This window comes from Cricetulus griseus (assembly GCF_003668045.3).
Source record: "Cricetulus griseus strain 17A/GY chromosome 1 unlocalized genomic scaffold, alternate assembly CriGri-PICRH-1.0 chr1_1, whole genome shotgun sequence".
Taxonomy (NCBI): domain Eukaryota; kingdom Metazoa; phylum Chordata; class Mammalia; order Rodentia; family Cricetidae; genus Cricetulus; species Cricetulus griseus.
The window spans coordinates 59,718,640-59,743,282 of NW_023276807.1; the positions used below are offsets into that span (position 1 = coordinate 59,718,640).

Below are 24,643 nucleotides of genomic sequence, written 5' to 3' on the forward strand. Positions count from 1 at the left end.
CAGCACATTTTCCCGAGTAGAGGTGTTTCTATTCTACAGTCTCCAGGACACAGCAGTATTTCTGAGCCTTCCTGCATTAAGCAGTCTGGTCAAGTGGTCTTTATGGTGTGCTGGAATGAAATTCCCCTTATCTGCATGGACATGAACAAATATGAGAACAGTCAAACCAACAAAATTTCTGGTGGGGTGTTTGTGTCAGCTTGACAAAGGGCAATGGGATTTCAATGAGGCACTCTGAAATAATCAGATTATTGTAGCTGGAGGTTTATCTATAAAGGGCTTGGCAAAGCTTCACTGTAACACAAAGGGAATCTATGTTCCTAGACTTTTCTATCTTAGGTCATCAAAAAATAAATAAATAAACACACTTCAGGGAAAGAGCTCAGGCACTAAACATAAGCAGAAAAAAAAGATTTAAAAATAAAAATACTCAGACTATGCTTATTTTACAGCAGAATTGACAAATAAAGCTTTATTCCACACATTCGAAGACAAGCCATCACTGGAGGATTGTAGCTCTGTTGTGTGCTTTTTCCAAAATAGCAAAATAAAATTGTCACCACACCCTTCTTCCTCCCCACCTGCAGCAGGACTGTACATGGTGTGTGACCTTCCTCTTCACAGCCACAGTCTGGACGCTTCACAGACTGTGACCTCCTCACACAACAAAACAGGCACCTTAAGAACAACACTGTGCATTTCCGTGTCGTTTCATTTATTGCTCACTGGCTGTAACCACTTCAGATCTCCGTGGAAAGCAATGATGTCTGAAAAAGTCTGACTTCATTAGATTGGTGGTCACAGGGTGGAAAGGGCTGCTCCAGCCAGCTGAGAGCCCAGGAATGGCAGTTCTGCTTCTACCTTGTAGTGTGTACAAGACACTACTTCCCATCACAATGCAGAGCAATTGACCCTGGAGAAGGAATTTAACAGTTGCACTCAGAGTCGATCCCTTCAAAGAGCATCAGTTCTCTGGTCGATCCTCTACCCATAGTCATCCTTTTCAAAGTCACCAAATCCCAGCTCAGCAACAGGATGGAAGAGAAATAGAAGAAAGAAGCTTCTTCAGGATTTAGTCACTTTCTCCTCCAAATCATCAGTGTCCCAAATTAAAGCCCACCATTCAGGCCAACTTCCTAAGGACCATTTCTCTCTCACTCTGGGGTTTAAAAATCCTCCTTTGGATGCCTTTAGTAAAGCATTACACCAAGGTCGACCACTGTGACAACACTTTGACTTAATAGGATCATCATGCAATCAAACTAATTCTTTTCCTAAGCTATGATCTGGCAGCTTGCAAGGACAAAACTTGGCTTAATCTTAGGTAGCTTTCAATCAAGGTGATCCAGAGTGAAGGTCCTTCCTCTCTTTCTCAACTATTCGCATGCTCCTGGCATTAGAGGCAAGGCTGGCTCATCGGCGTGAGGCAGAAAGACCAGAATTCTGTCTGTTATATAACTTCCACAAACCACAGTCTGTTCTATTACTGCGGATGTTGTCACCAACTATGTTCCCCGTGATGACAAACGTGTAATCGTTAATGGATCTGGGAGACTTACATGATAGCCATGAAGGGTCTCACAGAATCATGGTAACTCTAAGGAAATCTAGAATAAATAGGAAATTAAATTTTCCACTCTGTGTAAGTCTGAATAATGCTCTGACTAGTTGCTGTGTGATTGCAGATTAGAACTTGTGCTAAACATGTTACCAGGAAAGGATTCTTTAAAACCCATCCAAGTATAATTTGCCACTAAATTAAACAAGGAAAAAGAAATCTTATCTATTTCCAGAAATCAAGATTGGTCATGTGTTAATCTGTGAATCCTTGTAAGAAGTGTTCATTGCTCAAGAAAGGATCCTCTTTTGGTCGGTGAGCAGTTCTCTGCCACAGAGAAATGCTGGCATCTCTTCTTAGCTCTTGATTGATGTTTCATTATTTATTCTTCAGGCTGCAAGACAGAAAGGAAGACAGTAATACTCCTTCCATAATTATACATAGAGGCATTCTACTCTTTCTCCCTCACTCCCTTCAACCCCATCAAAGTCAAGTTAGGATGAGTTTAGATGGTGAATCATTTCAGTGTGTGTGTGTGTGTGTGTGTGTGTGTGTGTGTGTGTGTGTGTGTGTGTTGTGTACATGTGTGAAGGTATGATTGATAACTTGTGAGTGTCTGTGTGGCAGTCAGGATCAACTTCAAGTTCTACCCTAACTTCTCTCTACATTATATTTTTGAAGCAGGGTATCTTCCTCAACCAGGACCTCATCATTTTGAATAGATTGACTGGCTGGCAGGTCCTAGGGTTTGCCTGTTTCTACCCTCGCAGTATTGTGATTGTAGGCATACACAGCCATGCCTGACATTTATGTAGGTGCTAGGGACTACAGCACAGGTCCTTTTGCTTGTACACCAAACACTTTACCCTCTTTGCCATTTCCCCAGGCCCTCTATGATGATTCTTTTAGGAGATTAAATAATCTGTATTATATAATGGATGGATTATCAATACCATCTCCATATTGTGAAAATTCTGCACTCTACACTCAGTCCAGGTACTAGCTCCTTTTTAAATAATCTTAATGTAAAAACAACAAATGTCAAAATGTGGTTGCTTCCTCCCATAACATTTGTGGCACTATTTCACTACTATCTCTTGAAGACAGGTTGCTACTGTAGGTCAAAGGATTTGTAGATTGGTGATATTGATTAAGCTTCTCCTTTGATAGTTTGCATAGGACCTTCCAGCACCATGAACACTAGTTAGTAGGGGTAAAGTTCCTAGTTAGGCACAAGCTTGATGCCACAATGCTTGGTTTCATAACAAAATATTGTCTTCAATAATAGATCTTTACCATCATGTTGTGGAGAGCAACTATCAGCCTTAGTAATAGTCTGTAATGTTTAGGGGGTTCCATGGGACTCCTTTGGCCGAACACTCAACAAGATGTGATTCATACCTGGCACTACAGTTGTACCTTGTTAGCTAAATATATCTAGTTGGGGCACTGTCCCTGCTATTGGATTTAAGGCCAACTATGTAAGATTTAACCCATGACCTGATACTGCTAAAATGGACAAGAACTGGAGACTAAATTGATCATGGGCCTACAGGAAAACCCAATATTATTATTCTGTCAAACATAGCAATAAAATGTATCCTACTGACATACTGCTATCTACACAGATCAGTAATTTATTCAACCCACATCACAGAAGCTTCTTGCAATGGGTGAGAATTAACAAAGATACCCACAATTGAACAATGTGCAGAGTCAGAGACTTTGGAGCATTTGGTCCTAAGTGGGATGACTTAATCAAACCCTTCCCTACTCAAGGCTCAGGGATCCAAGTGGAAGAGAAGGCAGAAAGATTATAAGAACCAGAGGTGATGGATGATTCTAAGGAAACAGTGTCTTCTAGACACCAAGAGAGATTGTGGCAGCATATGCAAGGTCAGCACAGATTCAAGCCAGAGAGGGTTCCAGCACTGAAAAGTGGGAATAGACATGGGATATCGAAGAAGTTATGTGCAGTTGACAACAGCCATTTTTCTCAGGTCTTTCCTGACTTTCAGCTCTTACAATCTTCCTGCCCTATTTTCCATGACAGTCCTTGAGCCTTGGGGACAAGGTGTGATATGAATGTCCCATTGGTGGCTGAGCACTCCAGAGTTATTTATTCTCTGAACTTTGTCTAATTGTGAGCTTCTGCATCAACCAACATCTACTGCACAATTAAATGTTTCTGATAAGCTGTGAGAGCTGTACAAAACTACAGAGATCCATGTATTTAGAGGACAGTTAGAAAAATAACACTAGTAGGCTAGAGCCTCTGAGTTCCCTAGACATGGATTCTTGTGCAAATTTGCAGCAGCAACAGCAGCAGCAGCAGCAGCAGGTATGAGTTTACTTCTACAGAGTGGGCCTTAAATCCTACTAGAAAGCATCTGTGCAACTATTGCACCTATGGGCATATCTTGTCATGCTGGGTAACATTATAGTAAACAGGGTTCACAGATAAATAATAGTGCTTAGGATACTACCCCCCCACAGCAGCATGGATAGCATCTTCCAGTAATCGAATGAATAAATGTGAGACATCTACAAAGTGAGACACTATCACTCATAACCAAAACCTCATTTTTCAAGAAAAATGCTGTCATATAATATTCTTAGGATCTGAGTAGGGATGGGAGTGCTGTCAGTATAATGCAAGCCACCTGGAAAAGGAGACCCCACACTTTGTCTTCTTTTTAATGGCTTTGAAATGTTGCCTTGAAATGACCTTGGAAACCATAGTCACTTTTAAAAAATAATTCTTCTGCAAAGAAAAATCCTATTTTCTTAAAAAAAATATTGCATTGGGTTTCTGCCACCAACAGTTCATGACCTAAGGAAACTCTACTGTCCTTGTCAACATCATGAATTAATGTGACAGAAAGGCCAAAAGTTCATACTCAGCAAACAAGTATAATTCCATTTCCATAAACTGTGGAGATGAACACTTTTCAAGTGAAAAGGAACCTGGATCACATATCCGTGGGTACCAGTAAGGAGTCCAAGCATATCTGCAGTGAGCAGTCATCAATCCCAATTGCATTCTATCCTGATGAGGGGTTGGGGTTTTTTGTTTTAACTTATAGTGAAAGTGGTATATTAAGGATTTAATCTCATAATGAGGGAAAATATCACTCAGTTCCCTTTGTAGTCAGGATAATTATTCAGATCCTTACTGAACACAGAGAAGTAATGACAAATGAAAGGGTCATTCAATTCCGTATAGCTTTTATAATTATTCTCCTAGAGCAGTTATCCTTGCTGGAATGGCTCCTTCATATTTTACATAGCATCCCATCAGATACAAAGAACATGGAAATTTTTACTGCTATTAATAAATATGGAGTTATCGAATCCGAGCAGAAAATTCCTTTTCATCTGAGAGATAAGTTGCATAATTCATATATTTTCAGAAATTTCTTAAAATAGAAAATTGAAGAAAAGCAAAGGAAGGAGAATTCATGGCATTGTTTCTGTTTATGCAGAAGGTTGGTGTTCCAGTTTGCTGTCTGTTGCTGTGATAAACACTGTGATAAAAAGTTGGGGAAGAAAGGGTTTATTTAATCATATAGGTTATAATCTCTCATCAGGGGAAGTTACAGCAGGAGCCCGGAGCAGATACTAAAGTAGCAACCATGGAGGAATGGCTGCTGCCCAGCTTGCCCCCGGGCTCACATTAAGCTGCCTTTCATATACAACCTAGGCCTGCCTGGTTGCAGGTGGTACTGCCCACAGTATCCAGCCCTCCTCCATCAAGTACTAACCAAGAAAACTCATTACCAACATGACCACAGGCCAATCTGACAGAGGCAGCTCTTCAGCTGAACAGCCCTCTTCCCACGTGTGTCAGGTTAGCAACCCAGAGTGATCATCACAGATACTCTCACAGTCTTTCTTCAACTGGATCAAGTTGGAGGACAGAATCTCAATTGCATCCTGCACATGTCAATCATGCAGCTTGCTTTACTCTCAACATGCACAGCAGTAAACAGGATAAGCCTAGAGGTCCCCCTTTTCACATTTGCAGCCTTTCTGAGAATATTAGATGTTAACTTGGGATCTTGGAACACCGTCAGAAAGAAATGGAATCATTTATAAGTGTTGCACACAACAGAAGTTTCCATGTCAGAGAACTGTAGAGCTACACATAGCTCCTATGAACTGTAGCTCCTATGGGATGTGATGGCCTTGGGGCAAACCACTTGAGAACCATGCCTCAGCATCAGGCAAACACAAGCACTTCTGCTCTTTCTATCCCTTTCCCTTTGCTGCATTTTAATTCCAAAAGATTAAAAGTGGTGTGTTTTGCTCCCACCTGGACACCAGACAGACATCTACACATAGCATAAGAACCACTGAAAAAAATCATCCCACATTTTAAAATGACCAGAAATGTACACAGGTCATCTTCCTATTATATAAGCATGCATGTTTGAAAGGGGTTATGTTTTATATTTAAGACAATCGTTTCTCATTTTACCTACCAATCCCAGTTCACACTTCCTCCCCTTTTCCTGCTTTCCCCACCTTCCCCCATCCACTCCTCAGAGAGGGTAAGGCTTCCCATGGGGAGTCAACAAAGTCTGGCAGGGAAATGGAATGACCCACTGGTCCCACACTAAATTTCAACCTTTCCATATATAAGCTGAAAACCAAAGCAGAATAATACTGTCTGGATTCATAAAGCTGCACTTCTGACAGTCAGACCACAAGTAAACAGTGAAAGAAATGCTACCACAGGGCCATTGTTCCTATTAAATAACACAGGCAGAGTGGTGGACAAAAGAGGAGTGTTCTTAGGTTTGTGTACTAAACAGTCACACTTTTAACTTACTTGACTGTCCAAGCTGTCCAGGAGGCTAAGGCAAGAGAATCACACATTTATGGTCTGGGACAGTGTGAGTTCAAAGCCAGCCAGAGCAACTTAGTGAGGCCCCTGTCTCAAGACAAAAAATAAGAAAGCAAACAGGGCTAGGTACATAGCTCAGTACCACACCACTTGCCTAACATGTGCTAAGCCTAGGCTTTACCCCCAGTACTAAAACCTACTCAACCTATGTTTCCCAAAGTAGATGATAGCCAAAGGCTTAACACTTTTGCCCAACTTTCTCAGCAGAATGAAAAACCAAGTTCAAGTGTATTCCTCAGGGGAACCACCTGCCATTCCTATCCCTTCCTTCCTGCACTCCCTCTTTCAAAAACAGGACTCGGACTTTCTCCCTCTGATTCCTTTTCTGATCATGTTGCAACCAATCGACTACCAGTCTTGGGCCTCCTACTTCATCTCATGTCCACTATTGCCTCAGCATCATGGAACCACATCCTACTGCAGAGTAGGAAATATATTTTCATGGAACAAAGGGACTCCAGAGTAGGAAATGTATTTTCATGAAACAAAGGGACACTGAAACACTAACTGCTGCTTTCTGACTCTGGGCCACCAGTTGGCCAATGATGCCATCAGAATAACCACTCCCCGTCATGATTCTGGAGACCTCTTGAGGTTCCTGTCCTTGGCATAACTCCTCCCCATCGAGATTCTGGAGATTGCTTGAGGTTCCTGCCTCTGTTGTGTTCTCCTGTGTAATGTCCATTTGCCTAGGTAGCTCATTCTGCCTGGGAATTGGTCCAGCCATTTTACTTGCCCAGATGCATGAGGATCTTGAAGGAAACCATGCATTCCCCAGATAATCCTTGCCTGAATTTATCCTGACAAAACCAAATGTAACTAGCTATTTTCAACAGCCACTTGAGAATGGAGAAGAATGCCTTAAGAAAATGGTCAAGCTTCAAGAAGTCATAAGCAATTTCTATGCTTATGAAAGGGGGTTGGATGCCAAGGGGTCAGGTTGGATATACTGTCTCTGAAAAGACTGTCTGGAGATTGAAGGGCTCAAGAAATAGTGGGGGAGGGGATAAAGAGAGTGTAGGGAAAGTGGGGACAGGAAGATGATTGGAGACTGCCACCTCTGAATAATGCTCGAATCTGACATGTAGCTGTCTAGATGAATGAAGTATTTGCAGTGTTCAATTTTAGTGGAATTCTGTGTAGTGTGGCAGGTAGAGGGAGTAGAGGGAAGGCATGCTCAGGTGTATGAGGAAGAAAGAAGGATGCAGAAAAACAGACAGTATAAGTTACAATTGCAGCCAAGCCTTCGGATGCTGCAGGGCAGGACCATGCTGACTCAAAACACCCAAAGGCAGATGGGATTCAGTTGACATCAGATAAGCACAAGATGAACTTATTCGAATCTATCCTGGCAAAACAAATCCTGTACATTTATAGCCCATGGGATGGAGAGGTAATTTACAAAAATTCAGCTATCATGAGCAGAAATCATGAATGGTCAAAGTATAGACTATTACAAAGTATTTGGATATGCTGCTTTCTAATACACACAGATTTGCACAATTGACAAAAAAAGTATTTGTAATTAACTTACCCAAGCCTCCTCTGCTTATATGAAGTTTGCATTGTTTTTATGCAAATGAATGCTCCTGATGCATTTTAGAACAGTTTATTCCCTTAAGAAGGCAAACATTCTCTTTATAATCTTGTTTACACTATTCATTTGCTTTGCAAAACATTTTTTCCACAAAATCTCAAAATAATGAAATGTTAGAGCCAGAGGGACCCCTGGGATTATCAAGGGAAAGCCAATGGCAGTGCTTCACAAATGCAAAAGCCGGACAGGGCCCCTAACACACAGGTACATTCATGCTTGCCATTCCTGAGATGGAAGCCTTTAGATCCACGCTCCTCCTTGGGGGTGGCACTCTTCTTTGGGGCTTTAGCCTCACAGGCAATTGTAGACAGAGCAAGAAGCTCACAAAACACTAAGATTTGAAGCACCTTCACCCCCACCCCCACCCCTACCCCATCTGGGAAGCAGAGTGGATAGACTTGTACCCCTTTCCATTTGTATAGAGCAAGAACCTGCAAAGTCCCTGACCATTTATAACCCTTGGCAACCATATTCTGTTCTCCTATCTCCTTGGTGCTCCTTTTGCCTCACCATTCCTTCAGGCTTGAAGCCTTGTCCTAGATGCTCTCCTTGATTACCAAACTCAACACCTGATTTCATGTTGCAACAATTTGCTGGCCCTCAAAACCCCATGAAAAGTCTTGGGCTGTATCTTTCTAACTCCATATTGTCTATGTTATTATAGGACCTGGCACAGGGATGGTGCATAACCTTTCCTCACTAAGCATGTTAGAGAAATCAGAAAAGGGGTCAGCTGCCACATCTGGAAGAAACAACTCCAGGTGTGCACACACCTCACTCACTCTCCTCCAGGTGTGCACACACCTCACTCACTCTCCATTCGGAACAAGACCATTTCTAGCCCATATTTTCAGGGAGATCCAGAGCTTTGCATCCCTGTTCCTCATCCATTTATTAGTCTTATATATTCAGAGAACTTGTGATTGACTTGAAGTAACACACAATTATATAGTGACAGTTATTTTCAACTCCAGGTGTGCACATGCCTCACTCACTCTCCATTCAGAACAAGTCCATTTCTAGCCCATATTTTCAGGGAGATCCAGAGCTTTGCATCCCTGTTCCTCATCCATTTATTAGTCTTATATATTCAAAGAACTTGTGATTGACTTGAAGTAACACACAGTTATATAGTGACAGTTAGTATTGACAGTTATTTTCAATATCACACCAAGGGCCTGGAGAAATGGTTCTGTGGCTAAGAAGTGCACACTGGTATTTCAGAGGACCCAAGTTCAGTTCCCAGAACCTAGGTCAGGTGGGACACAGTCACTGGGGTAACTTCAGCTCGGGCGAGTCTGATACCCTCTTCTGGACTCCATGGTTGGTCTTGGTCTCAGTCTCTGTCTCTCTCTCTCAACAAACAAACACACAACCTCACATCAGTAGTTAGCAGTGAATGCCCATGAACAGCATTGTAAGCTTTTTTAGCCTCATTAATTTCTAAAACAAAGACATCAATAGCATCTTTCTCAGGAGAGCTTCAGAAAGAGGAAATGAGAAAATGCATGTGCCCAGGAATGACTAAAAATTCAAAGATGTTTGTGTCCCCACCCTTATCTGTTGGTGAGGTGGTCTGCAAAGCCTACAGTCTGCAGATTTCATTATCTGCATGTGTGAAGACATCATAACAAAGCCATTATTTTATTTATGTAGTATATGCTAATTTAAAAAGTTTCTTACAGAAGGGTTTGGCATTTACTCCAGGCTCTTGGGGTGGAGATCTCTCAACACTTAGAGGACTCTTTCCTATTGGCACTGGGACATAATAGCTTGCAGTGGTAAAGTGATAGCCCCGCTGAGTTCTGAGACAGTTCCAGAAATGAAATTAGTCACACTTAAAAATATCAGCTACATGGTTAGAGGGCAGAGGCAAAAGCAAGCCTGCCTGACCTCAGGAAGCCTAGAGTACTAGCACTAGACTACAGTCACAGCCACTGATTTAGGCAAACTCACCTATGTGACAAAGCCATGGTCACAACTGCTGGCCCTAGGTCTCAACCCAGCTTCCTGAGCCAGTGCCTCAATGTGTTGGGAGGATAGTGTGTCCCCATTTCACAAGGATGGGGTGCAGGAGCTCCAGGAATTCTACCTCCCCAGATCTTGTCTTCAACACCTTCTCATTTGGTTGGTTCCCATTTGTATGCAAGTAAAACTAGCCAAAAGGCTAGCTCTTTTTTGATTCTGAGATTCCTTCCAGTGAATTGTTGAACTTGAGGCAACCCTGGGAACTCAGAGATGCATAGCTAATGAGAAGTACAGGTGGGCAGAGGAGCCTCGGGGCTTACAGCTGATGTCTGAAGTACAGGTCTGGTGAATACTATGCTTTTCACTTGTAAAGCATGCACTAACCCTCAGCAGTGTCAGAATTAACTGGCAAGCTTAGGCCATTCTTGGAATTACCTTTTTTTTTTTTTTAACTCAGAGTTCGATGTCATGTACAGTAAGTAATGAGAAGGTTCATGGTGCTAGGCCAGGAATTTCTCTGCAAGGTATCCTGACAGAAACACTTCAGTAGTTGTCAGAGAGAAGGCTTCACTTTCAAATGTCTAAACTTAAATTATAGCACATGTTACTTCCGTGGCCATGCCTCAGTTTCCTGGTACACAAAATGGGTATACTATAGTGATGTGTAGACCTCCTTGGGATGCAGTGCAGACTGAGGGGAGGGAGGTCAGTCAAACATTTCATTACTAAATGAAAGTACTACGTAGCTTGTACATGAGAAATAGCAAATGTTCTCTTATTTATCTTCAATGTGGGCCTCAGTTTTAGACTAAGTTAACTCCTAGGTCTGATATGACTGTCAGGCACAGAGGCAGGGTCTTGAAGTAGATCTAAGTTCTAGAGACCAAAGACAGTTGTTTTCTACCTACCCCAAGGGCCATGATGAAAGTGGCATAAAGATGGTAGATGGCAATGATGCTACTTTGTGATGGGTCCACAACAGTACTCATGCTAAAGAAGGCTGCATTGTCTACTAGGGTATCTGCAGCCATGTGTGGCCATTGAAATATAAAATAATTTATGTTAGATACTATCAAAAGTCAATTGATCTCTCACATTAGCTGCATTTCAAGTGTCCCCAGCTACATGTGGTTCTGTCGCCATACCGTATGAGTAGACACAGAGCCTTTACATCACCACAGGACTTAGAGTGCTGGTCTGAAGTCACCAAATGTTTCTTTAATCAGATATGCCTTGAAACATAAAGCACAGTGCTATCTTCCTTAATTTTTATAGCTACATGAAACTCATCCATTTTTTTTCCACACACAAGAAAAAAATGAAGAAACAGCGGGTAATTTTTATATAGATGAAGCACTGTTCTGTTTGACTGACCTCCCTCCCCTCTCTTTCTCTCTCCCTCTCTGTCTCTGTCTCTGTCTGTCTCTGTCTCTCTCTCTCTCTGTGTCTGTCTGTCTCTCTCTGTCTCTCTCTCAAGCACTTTAGTCTTCAGTAGATGAAGAAAAGTTGACACACCTTCTGAAATACTATGTCCCCTTGTTCATCTCACAGTCAAACTTCCCACAGAGCATGGCTTCTAAAAACCTAGGGTCCTAACAACACCAACAGATCCCTGGTGTGTTCAGAACAGCAATGGTCAGCAACAGGCTGAGGAAGGCTATGTCCAACTCTGGCCTGGGACAGAATGGGTAGAAGCTGCAGAAGCCAAGCAACGAAAGCCCAGGACAGAGCTGATAGTAGTGAGTTTGTGTAGGATGGGAGGAAAGGTCTGATGGAAGGACAGTGATAAAGGCTTTAGGAAAAAATCGTTCTCTGGGTGAGTTGCATCTCAGAAAACAACATGCCAGCAGAGGACAGTGCCGGGCTGAAATACAAAGGAAGGTGCCATGGAGATGAAAGGGAAGGTGAGAATTGATACCCATGTAGTGGACCCTTGGATGGGCTCTGGCAACCCAGCTGCCTGGCCAGTGTTAGCAATAGCAGTAGCATGATGATACAAATGGTTTAGAACACATTTTTGTCAATAATTAGATTGAACCTCTCAAACCCAAAACAAGTTTGCTTACTGTCATGCAGAGAGAAGATGCTGGCTCTGAAAGAATCTACCACAAAATGGCTACCTACCCTACAGTGTCATGGCATCCTCTTGTACCCCAGACTCAACATCTGCTTATGGACTAAGATGAACCCATTCTCCAGCTCTCCTTTCTTTCTTATATACTGGTGTATATATTTCTCTTTCTCATATACTGATGCCCTGTGGTTTGCATAAGGGCAGCACCATAGCGACAAACCCGACACTGCCTGCCATTTGGTTCCAAGTTTTTCAGGTTCAATAATTTTCTGTGAGTCTCATCAAAAATGACTACACTCTAAAAAAATTGCAAATCCAAAGAGAGAATTTCTTTGAAAACTTTCCCTCTAGTGTCAGGGTTCACATGACAACCATCACCATCTACAACACAGAAACCTCCAGCCAACATACATATCCATGCATCTACCACCAACAGCTGCCAGCATGTTTGGTAAAAAGAGCCAAACTATCTCTTATAAATGTATGGAGAGGCTAAAGGAAGATTACAAAGGGCGTCTGAGAGCTTGTGCTCTGCTGTGACAGTCTCCAGGTCATCCAGATCTAGACCAAATCAAAAGAAAGTACATCTTACAGAGGAGGATAGGTCTACAGTGTCTCTGGTAGGTGAACTTAATCTTCCAAAGCTATTCTCCCAACTTTCTCAGGAGGACATCTGAGACATGGCTATGGAATGTCATGTGATACCTTGTATATCGGGAACCAAATTGTTTCACTTTTCTGAGTCTCAGTTCTGCAATCTCTAAAATGGGTGTAAGTAAGACATGTGTAGGATACTAGTGAGGAATAAACAAATTAATGAGAGCCTTTTATGAGTGGTTAACTTGTGGTAAATATAGCTACCTTGAGGAAATCATTGCACTTTTACCATTTACAAAATAAGATGTTACTCATTTTAATTAAGATTGGCTAATAGGACCCACATACTTGCTAGCTAAGTAAAGTACCATCAGGGATTTTTTCCTTCCATGATCATTCTGCCACAGCCTAATTTCAAACATCAAAGGAGTCTAAATCCTATGTTTGGGGTACAGAAAGCAAGATTTTTATCAACATGGCAGGGCCAGAGCCTTTTCAGGAGATATCCTGGGATCACAAAGGGCAATGGAGCCAGAGATGGAATGTAAAGTGAGTCAATTAACCATTATAGGAATTAAGTATTGATTATTTTGAAAATGGCTGACCTGTATGGATAGGGAAAAAAATGAAATGGCCACATCAAAATTTTAATTTTGCTGCTATAAACCAAGGGCCTTCCAGAAGCTGGAAAAGGCCTGGAACACAGGCTTTCCTGTGCATGTGGGCCAGACACGGCCTGCTGACACCTGGTGGCTTTTCTGCCTCCTGAGTGATTAAACAGTACATTTCTGTGGCTAATGCCCCTGGGTTGACTACAGTCATTAAGGTCAAGAGGCAAGTGTGCTGACAGAGGGCCTCCCGCATGGTAGATGAGGCTAAGAAACACGGCTCCTGGATTCATTGTCCTCTGAGACACCATCATCTCCTCATTAAGCCTGGAAGAAGTAGTCAATGTGTCTGTTCAAGTCTTCAAACTTCATCTCTCCCTCCTGCTCTAGCCATAGAACAATGTGCTCATTGACTCCCGAGCATTCCCCTTTCATGGCAGCCCCCTCCCCACACCTCCCAGAGGCCAGAGAGGCAAGGTCCCTGCAGGAAAACTTGCAGCAAAATAAAATTGCTGGGCATAGGAAAAAGAAAAGTCAAGACAAGGAGGATCCACACAGGTCTCACTCTCAGAACAGATAGGTCCCAGGGAAAAAAAAGGAAAGGAGACAGAAAACTGGAGTGCATTTGGTGGAAACTCATTGACAATACCAGCTCAACTTTTTATAGAAGCCTGAAAGCAGGTCTCTTTCAAAGGGAAAAATAATCCTCTTGGGGCACACCTTTTGCATAAATTTGGCTTCTATAGAAACATTCACCAGAGTTTAGCTCTAAATGCAAGCAATTGGATTCTCGGTGTTGGGATCAATTGATTCTCACACCCTATAAACTATTCACTTTTAGTTAATAGACAAAAAGAAATTGATTATGGAAAAGCTCAGGGCTGAAAAACAAGACATCCTGATTAAAATTCATGCTGACTTCTCTCATCCAGCATTGGCGAGTCCGGGTGGGGAAGAAATTTTTCTTTTTCTTTCTTTCTTTTTTTTTTTTTTTTTTTTTTTTGGTTGACTTCGTTAGTACTGAAGAAGAAAGACTTAAGAAATGAATTGTGTTCCTGTGGTCCTCAGAGGAAACCTTCAATTCCCAAGACAGCATAATTATCCGCTTCCAGCCCATGACCTTTCTTTGTTGTGGACTGGTGAGTGGGAAGGAGAAGGGCACGGAAAGGCTCTGTGAGGGCTGCAGATGCCAGGCAATGGCCGGCATCTCACCAGTTGCTACAAGAATGTAGATTATCTGCAGCACACAGGAGTGCCTTTCCCACAGATCCTTGGAACAGAGACACATCCTGCCTGCAGCAGCTGGTCCAGTGGAGGATACTGTTTTAAAGCATTTAAAAAGCATACAATAGGCTACCGGGGAGAAAATATGCAGCTGCAATGCTGATAAAGAGGGAGGCACATTTCTTGAGGTGTATCCTTGGCCCTGTCCTCATGAACTCTCATTTCTAGATGGCGAAGCTGCTTCTGTTAATAAACACTAAGCGCCAATTAGACATCTGTGTGTGACATCTAAATGGAACACTTGGCTGGCTCATGCGTGTCCCTGCTTCCCCATCTGTGTGTGCCATCCAGCCTGGGTGATGTCATAAACCACAGGGGACACCCACCCACTTCACTTGATCCTTTGTTGATGTTTCTTCCCTCTTTTGGCTTCTTCTTCTCTCTCACAGCCTGGCTCCCTGACCTAAAATCCAGAGATCCATGAAACAGCAGCTCCCTGCTGGAGCCATGAAATCACTCTACTGACTATGGGAAATAAAGGAAATCATAGTCTGTGTGTAAAGACACGGGCCTGGGGGCTGGGCAGACCAGGACTAGAACTAGAACAAAGGCCTTATCATTTCCCAGTCACGTGACTGGAGAGAGTCACTTTGGCTTTCTCCACCCATGTCCTCTCATCTGACAATACTCAAACATGGAGATCCTGATATTTGACCTTTGTATAAATTTTGAACCACACACTGTTTTAATGTGATGGACATGTAGCAGAAAATAAAAATGGCAGAAGCCAGGATCTTGTAGATGAGGAATGCAGATGAGTAGGATAAGTAAATTATATTCTAATCCAGGCACGAATAAAGACAACAAAGGACCGAGGGCCAAGGACAGAGGCAAGAGAAAGAGGAGCCCAGCCATGTGCAGCCAGTTGCCATGTGGCTGTCGTGGTTGCCAGAAAAGCAGCTAGCTGGACCAGCAAGAGATAAGGCAAGGGACAAGACCTTGCTAATGAGCTCTTCAGTGGGAACAAAGAAGTTTATGCAGCTGGGACTGAAAGAAAGAGGCAAGAAAGAAGCTGGCAACAGGACAAAGAAATGCCTCAAGAAAGGAATGTTAGGTGCATGTAACCCTGTAGGCTGTTCTACATGCTCAGTTTTTGTGTGAGCGGAATAGAAAACTGTTCCAGTATTTGGAACCAAGTGGTAGCCCAATCACTAACGACGCAGTGAATTTATGAGGAGGAAGGATGATCTACAGCACCTAGGGTGTGTCTTCCAGGGAAAGGGATTTTACAATAGGTTTTCAAACCTATGCACAGCCTGCTCTTCCTTCTCCTGAGACTGTGTGATTGATGCATAAAATTCTGATGGGAAATTTTTATATTGCCTGAGTATTTAAACCATCAGAAATGAAGTGTATAACCAATGTAGAAGCTACATGTTTTTGTGGGTGAGTTCTGCAGTTCAAGGGCCTCGGGTACAACTGTACTGCATGGTATAGGTACCAATATAAGGGTGCTCTTAATATGTATTCTACATAGACTTAAAGAGGATAAAGAGAGGATTCTCCCAGAAGAAACAGAGAAAGACCAAGGCAAGGATGAGGTTGGCTGGGCCCTTGACCACTTGACAATGAATTTGTTTACAGCCCTCCTATGGTTGTATGGTTTGGGGGTTTTGATTTTTTTCACTCATGATTGTTCCAACCATATAAATGTCAAGAGATACACAGATGCCACATGAACAAGCTTATTGCTATATACGATTGTTGACTGACTTCTGGGATAATTAGGAGGACTCTGGAGGAAGAAAGGTAAGCTTATAACTCCAGTACTGAGTTATCTGTTGACAGCTATGCAGAACTACACCAGAGAGACCAAAAATACCATACTAGTCACCTGAATTTCCCCCCAAATGATGTGTCTTTATATAATACTTCCCTTTGAGAATGGCTCCTTTCCAGGACCTGAGCCAGGAATCTGGGAATTAGAGACTCTGCCCAGGACACTGGGGATCATGTGACACCATTCATTCATTTCAAGCCCTCTCCTGGCTTCTGCACATTCTGCACATTCACCATTAATGCTATCCTCCTGAAGGGCACTTTTCGCACAGTCTAACTCTCTTCCTTGTATCTTGCCACATCTGATTGGTTGGGAGGAGAACAGCTCTCTTTCCTCCTGGGAGCTCTTCAATTCCCTTTCCTGCTTCAAGGGTTTAGATTTGTATGTTTCTTCAATTGGTTACCAAACATCCCATCCCTGCAGCCAAATGGTCCAGCCACAGTAAGCTCTCAGTTCTCCTCCCAGGGAAAGGGCTTGAGTGTATCTATCCTTTGTTAGCTCTCCCACTCAGCCTGGGATAGTGTGGTTTCCTGAGTCAGAGGTAGCATTGAGAGTGAAGGCCCTATGCATCACATGAGGAGGGTAAAAGAAACATCCCAGTGCTGACCCTGCCTGCTTTTTTTCCCCCAGCATGTTTCCAGACTGCAACTCAATCCAACAGGGATGGTAGGCAGGCCTTTTGCTGGAAGACCAGGTTGTTTTGGAGAAACCGTGGCTTTTCACCAAGCCATCCTCCTTTCTAAGACAGTACAAAGGTCTAGAGAGGCTGTGCCAAACCTGCTCTCTCCCTCTCCTTCACTCTGCCTTAGACTTGTGGTCTAACAGCTTTCCCTGCTCCCACTAAATCTCCCATTTGTTTTCATATGTACTTTCCTCATCAAATCCTTGCATAGCTAATCTTTGGGAATTTGCTTCTTACAGGACCCAGTCACAGACTAATGCAATGATCTGAATATGTTTATTACATAGATGGTGTCTGATACATCTCTGGGCCCACAGCAGTGATTCACTACCAAGTACAAAAAAATGCTTACCACATAGTAAATGCTGGTAAATATATGTTGAGATCAATAAACAAATGTTTCATGACTGACTGAATGAATACACACATGAGTGACTTACACAAGCTCCAGGGCAGAGAAAGAAATCAAAAGCTATCATAAACATGGTAGGGGAAGAGAGAGAGAAAAAAGGAGGTACTAACTAGCAAGGAAGGACTAAGAAAGATTCCAAATGGGTCTCTTGAGAATTGCATTGACGTATAATTATAAACAAGTATTCAAAGTTTGGTAATTTTGTTGTCTATTGCACTAATGATATGATTATGAGCTTTTATGCATTAGAAGAAAGATGTGCCTCATGTGGTAAGGAATTTACAACCATATCTGTAAACGGGACAGATTTGAATTTGTAGAAGAGACTCAAAAAACAAAAACAAAATAACTAAACACCCTACCCAGCTCCCATTTTAAATATCACTACAGAAAAAGAAAAACAAAAAACAAAACAAAACAACAACAACAAAAAAAACAGGCTGTCAAGGGGAAGGGGATTTCTAAAGAATGAGGTCATCTTATAGCCTACCCTGCATGGGCCATGTTAGGTGCATGCTACATTTTAAGAAATACACTGTAATGCATGATGGTATCTATAGATACAACTTTCTTATGTTCAAAGCAGAGACTGTGATGTAATGTTTACAAACTGGAATTCAAAGCTCATGTCCTCTTTTGCTGTGTGACTTTGAACAATGGTGAGGACTTTTCAGATCATTCATTTCCTACCAAAAAAGGAGAATATTAACTTCCTCACCATGTCTGGGGACTGAATAAGACAAACATAGATACCACACAAATGGTGTCTGACACATGATCAAGGTTGAGTCAACACTGGCTGTGTTGGTAACCAGGACCAAAAGGTACTGTGTCATTTCAGATGTCTGAGATGAACTCCCTGCCAAGGTACTCAGAATAACCCTCTCACAACTGCGAACCTCATTTACTGTGTGTTGGCATTCCAAACTCTGGTGTAGCAGGGTCTGAAAAACTTCCCCAATGCACTTCCCACTCTCTGGTAACCCTGTGACCACTTTACAAGAAACTGCCTAGCACTTCATGGAACCCTGCAAAACAGATGAGTCTTCCTATACTAGTTGTGCCTGAAACATTGGTAGCCTCACTCTCTGGATGTCCAAGAGAAAAGCTCCAGCAATTTTTCTCTGACTTGTAGAGAAGTGTGCTGACTTCAAAAACATGCCCTTACATTTGTTCACACTCCTTTCTCCAAAAGGAGGGTCTATACTGTTTTCCATCTGCAAGACTGAAAGTAACTGTGACCAGTAGTTAGTTGAAGTGGTGGTGTGTGATATGGGAGACTCAGTCACAAAAGGAGCTATTTCTGTCTTTTGTTCTTTGTCTTGGGCTTCATACCACAAAAGAGATGGGCAGCTATCATGGCAGAATGTTTCTGCCGCAGCCTCCTGAGTCCCCCAGCATCAACTACTAAAGCCCTAGGTCACTTTGTGATACCCATCCTGATTTAGTAACAAGTGTCCATTGCTTTGATTTGCTCACAGTTGCTCACATTTGGGTAATTTGTTACATAGCACCAGACAGCTAATCAAGATCATTCTTGAATATTCCAATGTTTCCAGTTTGTTAGATATAAAACCTGACATCTTGTGCTTTAAGGTAACCTCTGAGACTCTTGAACTGACAGCCTGGGGACTTGAAAGTGATTTGGAAAAGAAAATTGAAAGTCATGTCTGACTCTCTGCAGACATAGGGGTGTTTGTATTGGCAAACACCTCTGACACAGACGTCTCCAGCACCAAAATAATGGTGAGTGCATTCATATGGGATTCCATGCCTATGTCACCTTATCTACGTGAGAGTTCCACTGGAGAAGTGGGAAAATCATTCACAAAGTCCACATTCCCACTTTCATTTGTATTTTCTTCTAGTTTCTGTGCTTTCATTGAAAGAACTCTTCCTTTATGATACACAGCCTTCTCAAACTCTGTGATTAAAACTGAACTTAAGATTTTCCCTTTCAAACTACCTTTCTTCTTTCACCAAGCAATATCACCATCCTAGAGGTCTGCAGTTATCTTGCAACTTGCTTATGACTCACTCTTTCCTTTCTTCTCCTTATAGTGTTGTCAATGTCTTAGATAAAGCTCTTGTCTTACTGCATCCAGTTCTACCAGCCATACCATTGAGAATCAGAGCACTTCTGCCTGGTCTTTACATACTCTCTTAATTATTTCTGTTTCTTGTTCTATAGATATGTGTGTATGTGTTTGTAGGGTGAGGTTGCAGGTTATAGAGCCTGGATACTTGAGCATGCTAGGCTACAACTCTCACCCAGACTTTTCCTTCTTAAAACCAACTTCCAGCCTGCTTCACTGGGATTACTTCCATGTTGTCTCATCACCTCGGTAGACATGAATGATATTGAATGTGCATTATACTAGCTCCCACCTCTTGCTCACACTCAAGCCCATTGCTCTCTTCTGTCTGCAACCCAAGAGATTTTCTATATTGCTTTAACTATTTATTGCTACCTAAATGTATCATTCAGAACATTTGGACATACTTTTGAAAAACAGAAGTATAGGTATAGGTCTTCAAAAACCTCAAACACCACCTCTTTAAGTGCAGCTTCCTAAAGAGCAGGCTGGCACCCCATTTTGTGTCCCAGCGCTTTTCCAATATGACATTGCCCACCATTTCTGACGGCCTGGAATACTGGTGTACAGTGTATGTCTTCTAGAACCCAGTCCCTTCTAAGTGCTAAGTGACAGCCGTGAATAAGACCCATAGAATCATTACATCATAGAAATGTTGCTGTATTTCCAAAGGAGACATAATCGAGGCAGAAAACAAACAGACAGGGGCATAGCTTAGACTGCATGGAGCTCTATGAGCCATCAGGAAAATATTGGTATTACTTCCAAGTAGGGTGAGAAGGCTTCAGAAGATTTATGTGGGGTGGCCTATGACCTGGGTCATGTTTAAATGCCTGCTCCAGCTACTGGATGGAAAACAAGACATAAAGAAAAGGCAATGGAGCCTAGAAACCAGCCAAGAAGATGTTGTTTGTTAGGAGTAGGAAAGAGAAGGAACTGAAAGCTGGAATGGAGGAGCTGGAAGTGGAGATGGAGAAGATGAGGCAGAGCTGAAGATTGTGGAGGTTGTCACAAGAATTCTTCACAGGAGGATGTGTAAAGGCAAGAAAGGAATCAACATTAACAAGCAGGCTTTGTGTTGAGCTGCTGGATGGATGGTAGTGCTAGCTAGAGACAGAGGAGTTGGAGGAAGTGGTATATGATCTGGGGTAGGGCAACAATATTCTCTTTTAACCATGTGGGAGGCCTGTGGAATAACTACACTGAGTGTCTGGACTTAAGGTCAGGTTTGAGATAAAGATTTGCAGTGTGTGTGTGTGTGTGTGTGTGTGTGTGTGTGTGTGTGTGTGTGTGTGTACATATTCGGGCGCGCGCGCACACACACACACAGACACACACACACACTCAGCTGGATTAAATGCTTTTTAAGAGTATGAAAACCAAAAAAGAACAGGCAACACAGAAGTGGGCTCTGTGATCCCTTCGTGTCCACTTAACAATACTCTTCCATGCAGACAATAATGGCAGAAGAGCTCCTGATCCTGAGCATACTCCAAGTCAGTTGTTACTTTTACATTTCCTTATTCCCTGAAGTCTGTCATGTTCTCCAGGGAAACCTGACACACACAAACCTGCAAATCTTTATCTCAAACCTGACCTTAAGTCCAGACACTCAGTGTAGTTATTCCACAGGCCTCCCACATGGTTAAAAGAGAATATTGTTGCCCTACCCCAGATCATATACCACTTCCTCCAACTCCTCTGTCTCTAGCTAGCACTACCATCCATCCAGCAGCTCAACACAAAGCCTGCTTGTTAATGTTGATTCCTTTCTTGCCTTTACACATCTCCAGCTAACACCAGTCCTCGTCCAGCAACAGCAGAGGATGCCTGGACATTGCCAACAAGCCACCCGCTCGCCCTTTCAGTCTCCATTCACAAAGTGGCTAAGCAGTTTCTTTCTTTCTTGTTTTGAATGATCTTTTATAATCCTGTCAAACGTTAAATATACATATTGAAAGTAAAATAGACAATTTCACACAGGAAAGAATGGGATATTTTGTCATAACTGCTTATTCTGAACAATTTATAAAAATATTACTACTTCCAATCATCATCTAGCTCCCAAAAAAGCCCTGCCACACTTCCTTGCACTACAGCCACAGTAACAGCAGAGGATGGCTTCTTTCTTTACTCATCAGAGCTGTTTTTCTTTTGCTGAAGAAAACATATTTTATTTATAAAATTACAATCTTGTTTTCTTCAGGTCATATTTTAATTCCTTAGTGTCCTGTGTACGAGTCATCCTAGGTGCTTATCAATTAGCTACACATGTAATGCTAAGATGTGCTTGCCGAAGGCACATGGCTCAGTTTAGTTCATCTTTTCCCTATCACCTCTGTGCATATTAAAGCAAGTAGCTGGGAGTTCAGGCATGCACACTCTTCACTACTTCGTAAGAGGGACAAGGAGATGTGTGCTTCAATTCTTCCTGTGACCTGCAATCATTTGCCTTACTTGTTACCTACTACCTGGCACTATTGTTCTACTCATGCAATGAGACAGTGCCATGTTTCTCGAATTCTCTTCCTTTGAATTTGGGAGCCTGTCTGTCCGTAGGCCCGCAACTGTGATTCATATATATGATCATCAGACCCCCTGAGGCTCAAGATGGTAAGAACTGATTTTAGGTTCAGCTTCTACTCAGGGGCTCTGGCTTGTCCTTACTCTTCCTGACTCTAAACTTTAATGACCAAGGATGAAAGACACCCTCAACCAGCAACCATAATTGCTTAAGGACAAATCCCTAGTGTATATAAAAGAGAGAGATGGGGAGACAGACAGATGGACTGACAGGTGCCTCCTGTTTGGCTTTTTTCTGATTGGATGCTCACAGATAAAATATCCCTTCTCTCTGTCTCTATCTCCTTCCCTCTCCCTCTCTCCTCTCTCCTCCTCCACTCTATCTTCTCTTTCTCTCCCTTTCTTCTCTACTGCAGAACACCCACGGAGTCTTCAACAGAGGACTTCATTATGTCCTCCGTAAGCTCTAGTCAGGCTTCTTTTCCAACTATTATACAATATTCCATTTGGAGAAAACACCATAATTCTGAGGTAGGATGTCTAACCTTCACATACTCTTTAACTGACTCACATGCCAGCCAGTCTCCAGCAGTGTTCCTCCTACATCTCAGACTAGGCAGGCAGGCCCTATGAGTCACCTCTTGATCATGGTAAGTCATGATTCTCAGTGGTTCCTCAAAATGGAGAGACTGGGATGGGCCACGGAAGAAATGTACTGGGTGCCACTTTGCACTCTATGTTCACTTCCAGAAGAAGGAATTCTACTTCTATGAATTCCACACACTACTGTTTTATAAAGTGTGCTCACACACAGTCTCAGCCTGTGTGTGACATCCAGTGCATCACCTCTGTCTCCTCATTGGCCTTATCACTCTCTGCAGGGCACACTTGCCAGGGTATCACTTAGGAGTATATCACTGCTAAGCCTAACCTTACTTTCTCTTCCATACCAGCTGTTGTGGTCATCACAACATGACCCATATGGTCTCAAATGTCACACTTCTTCCATGGTCAAATGGATGGCCACCCTTAACGGACAATAATCTTCCCACTTGATTCTTTTGGGACTTTATTTCTCTATTCTGCACCTTCCCTAAATGGTCTTTAGTATTTGATTTCTGAAGCCTTAATATGTTTCTTTACTCCTTTCTTTGTCACCCTGTGTGTGTAGGCATAGGTGCTGGTGAGCAAGCATGCAACCAGGTCTTTATACTGTCCCCATGTCATATCATCTGCTCCCTGGTCATCCATGCTAGAAGCTTCTAGGACACAATGACTCCAAAATCTTCATCTCTGCCTCCCATTTCCTCCAAGTCTAGGCCCAGAATACTAACTGCCCCAGTATCTCCTCTGCATGCTCCTAGACTTCTTAAATACACTCTTTCCAAACCCATTTCCTGCTTGGTCCTTAGCTTAAATCAATCTTATCTCAGCTTCTTGCTCATCATACTTTCTTCCTCCCTTCTCACTATTTCTGAATTCTTATATAAATCACTTTTTAATATCAGCCAAGTATAGATATCATTGTATGGTTATTAATGGTAACTCTAATGAAAATTTACAATGAAAAGGAACACGTTGAACAAGGAGATAAACAGATTAAGAAATGGAATACAGGAAGTGGTGACCTAGGGGCAGATCCCACCCAGCTAAGTTTCCAACTTGTGAAAAGAATTTTTTTTTTTTTTAAAAAAAAGCTTAAAGTCAGGTGTGGTGGCTTTAATCCCAGCACTCCAGAGGATCTCTGAGTTTGAGGCCAGCCTGGTCTACAGAGCAACTTCTAGAGCAGGCAAGTTTAGGCAAGAAGGAAGCCATGGAAAACAGAGAGCTGGTGAAGATGTAATTGAATGTGAGGCCAATGTCCAGCCCCAGCAATAAACAGAACTTGGCAGCTTTGACCATATGGTTCTGGAGTTAAGGAGAGAAGAGAAGGGCTATGGAATTTGCCTCTGTTAGGCCAAGCATGTGTCAGGGGTGCTCCTGAATGGAGGCCTAGAGAGGCCATTGAGTAAAGCAGTGAAGTAGAAGCCTGCATTGCCTTGGAGACCCCAAGATGTTGGAGATGCCAGAGCCATGTGATACCCGCTGAGGAGAGCTGCTAACAGAGAGTGGAACCAGCCCAAGAGAAAGAAGTGTGTTTCAGTCAACAAAGAAGAAAGGAGCTGGAGATCTCAAAAGTGCTTTAACATCTAGCATAGAGATGTAGAGTTTGCCCAGCTGGATTTTGGTCTTGCTTTGGTCCAGTATTTCTTTACTATTCTCCCTTTCTTATGTTTTAGAATGGTAATTTATATCCTGTGTCATATGTTGGAAGTATGTGATCTGCTTTTTTATTTTGATTTTATAGGGGACTACAGTTAGATTGCATGAATCTCAGAAGAGACGTTGAACTTTAGACTTTTAAATAAGTTTGAGACTGTTATAGACTATGGGGACTTTTGCAGTTGGACTGAATGCATTTTTGCATTGTAATATGGTTACAAGCTTATGGGGGTAAGGAAGTGGAATGTGATGGTTTGAAAGAAAATGTCTTCCAAAGGGACTAGAACCATTAG

General features: G+C 42.4%; 1 protein-coding gene across 1 annotated transcript in view; it reads right to left on the reverse strand.

Annotated features, from left to right (window-relative positions):
- Positions 1-383: 383 nt before the first annotated feature.
- The window catches only part of Zmat4 (zinc finger matrin-type 4), a 281,105-nt gene continuing 256,845 nt past the window's right edge, over positions 384-24,643 (reverse strand). The window contains exon 6 of the mRNA XM_035453381.1: positions 384-1,952. Within this exon, the coding sequence (XP_035309272.1) occupies positions 1,937-1,952 (16 nt within the window). The 3' untranslated portion in view covers positions 384-1,936. The remainder of the gene's footprint in view (positions 1,953-24,643) is intronic.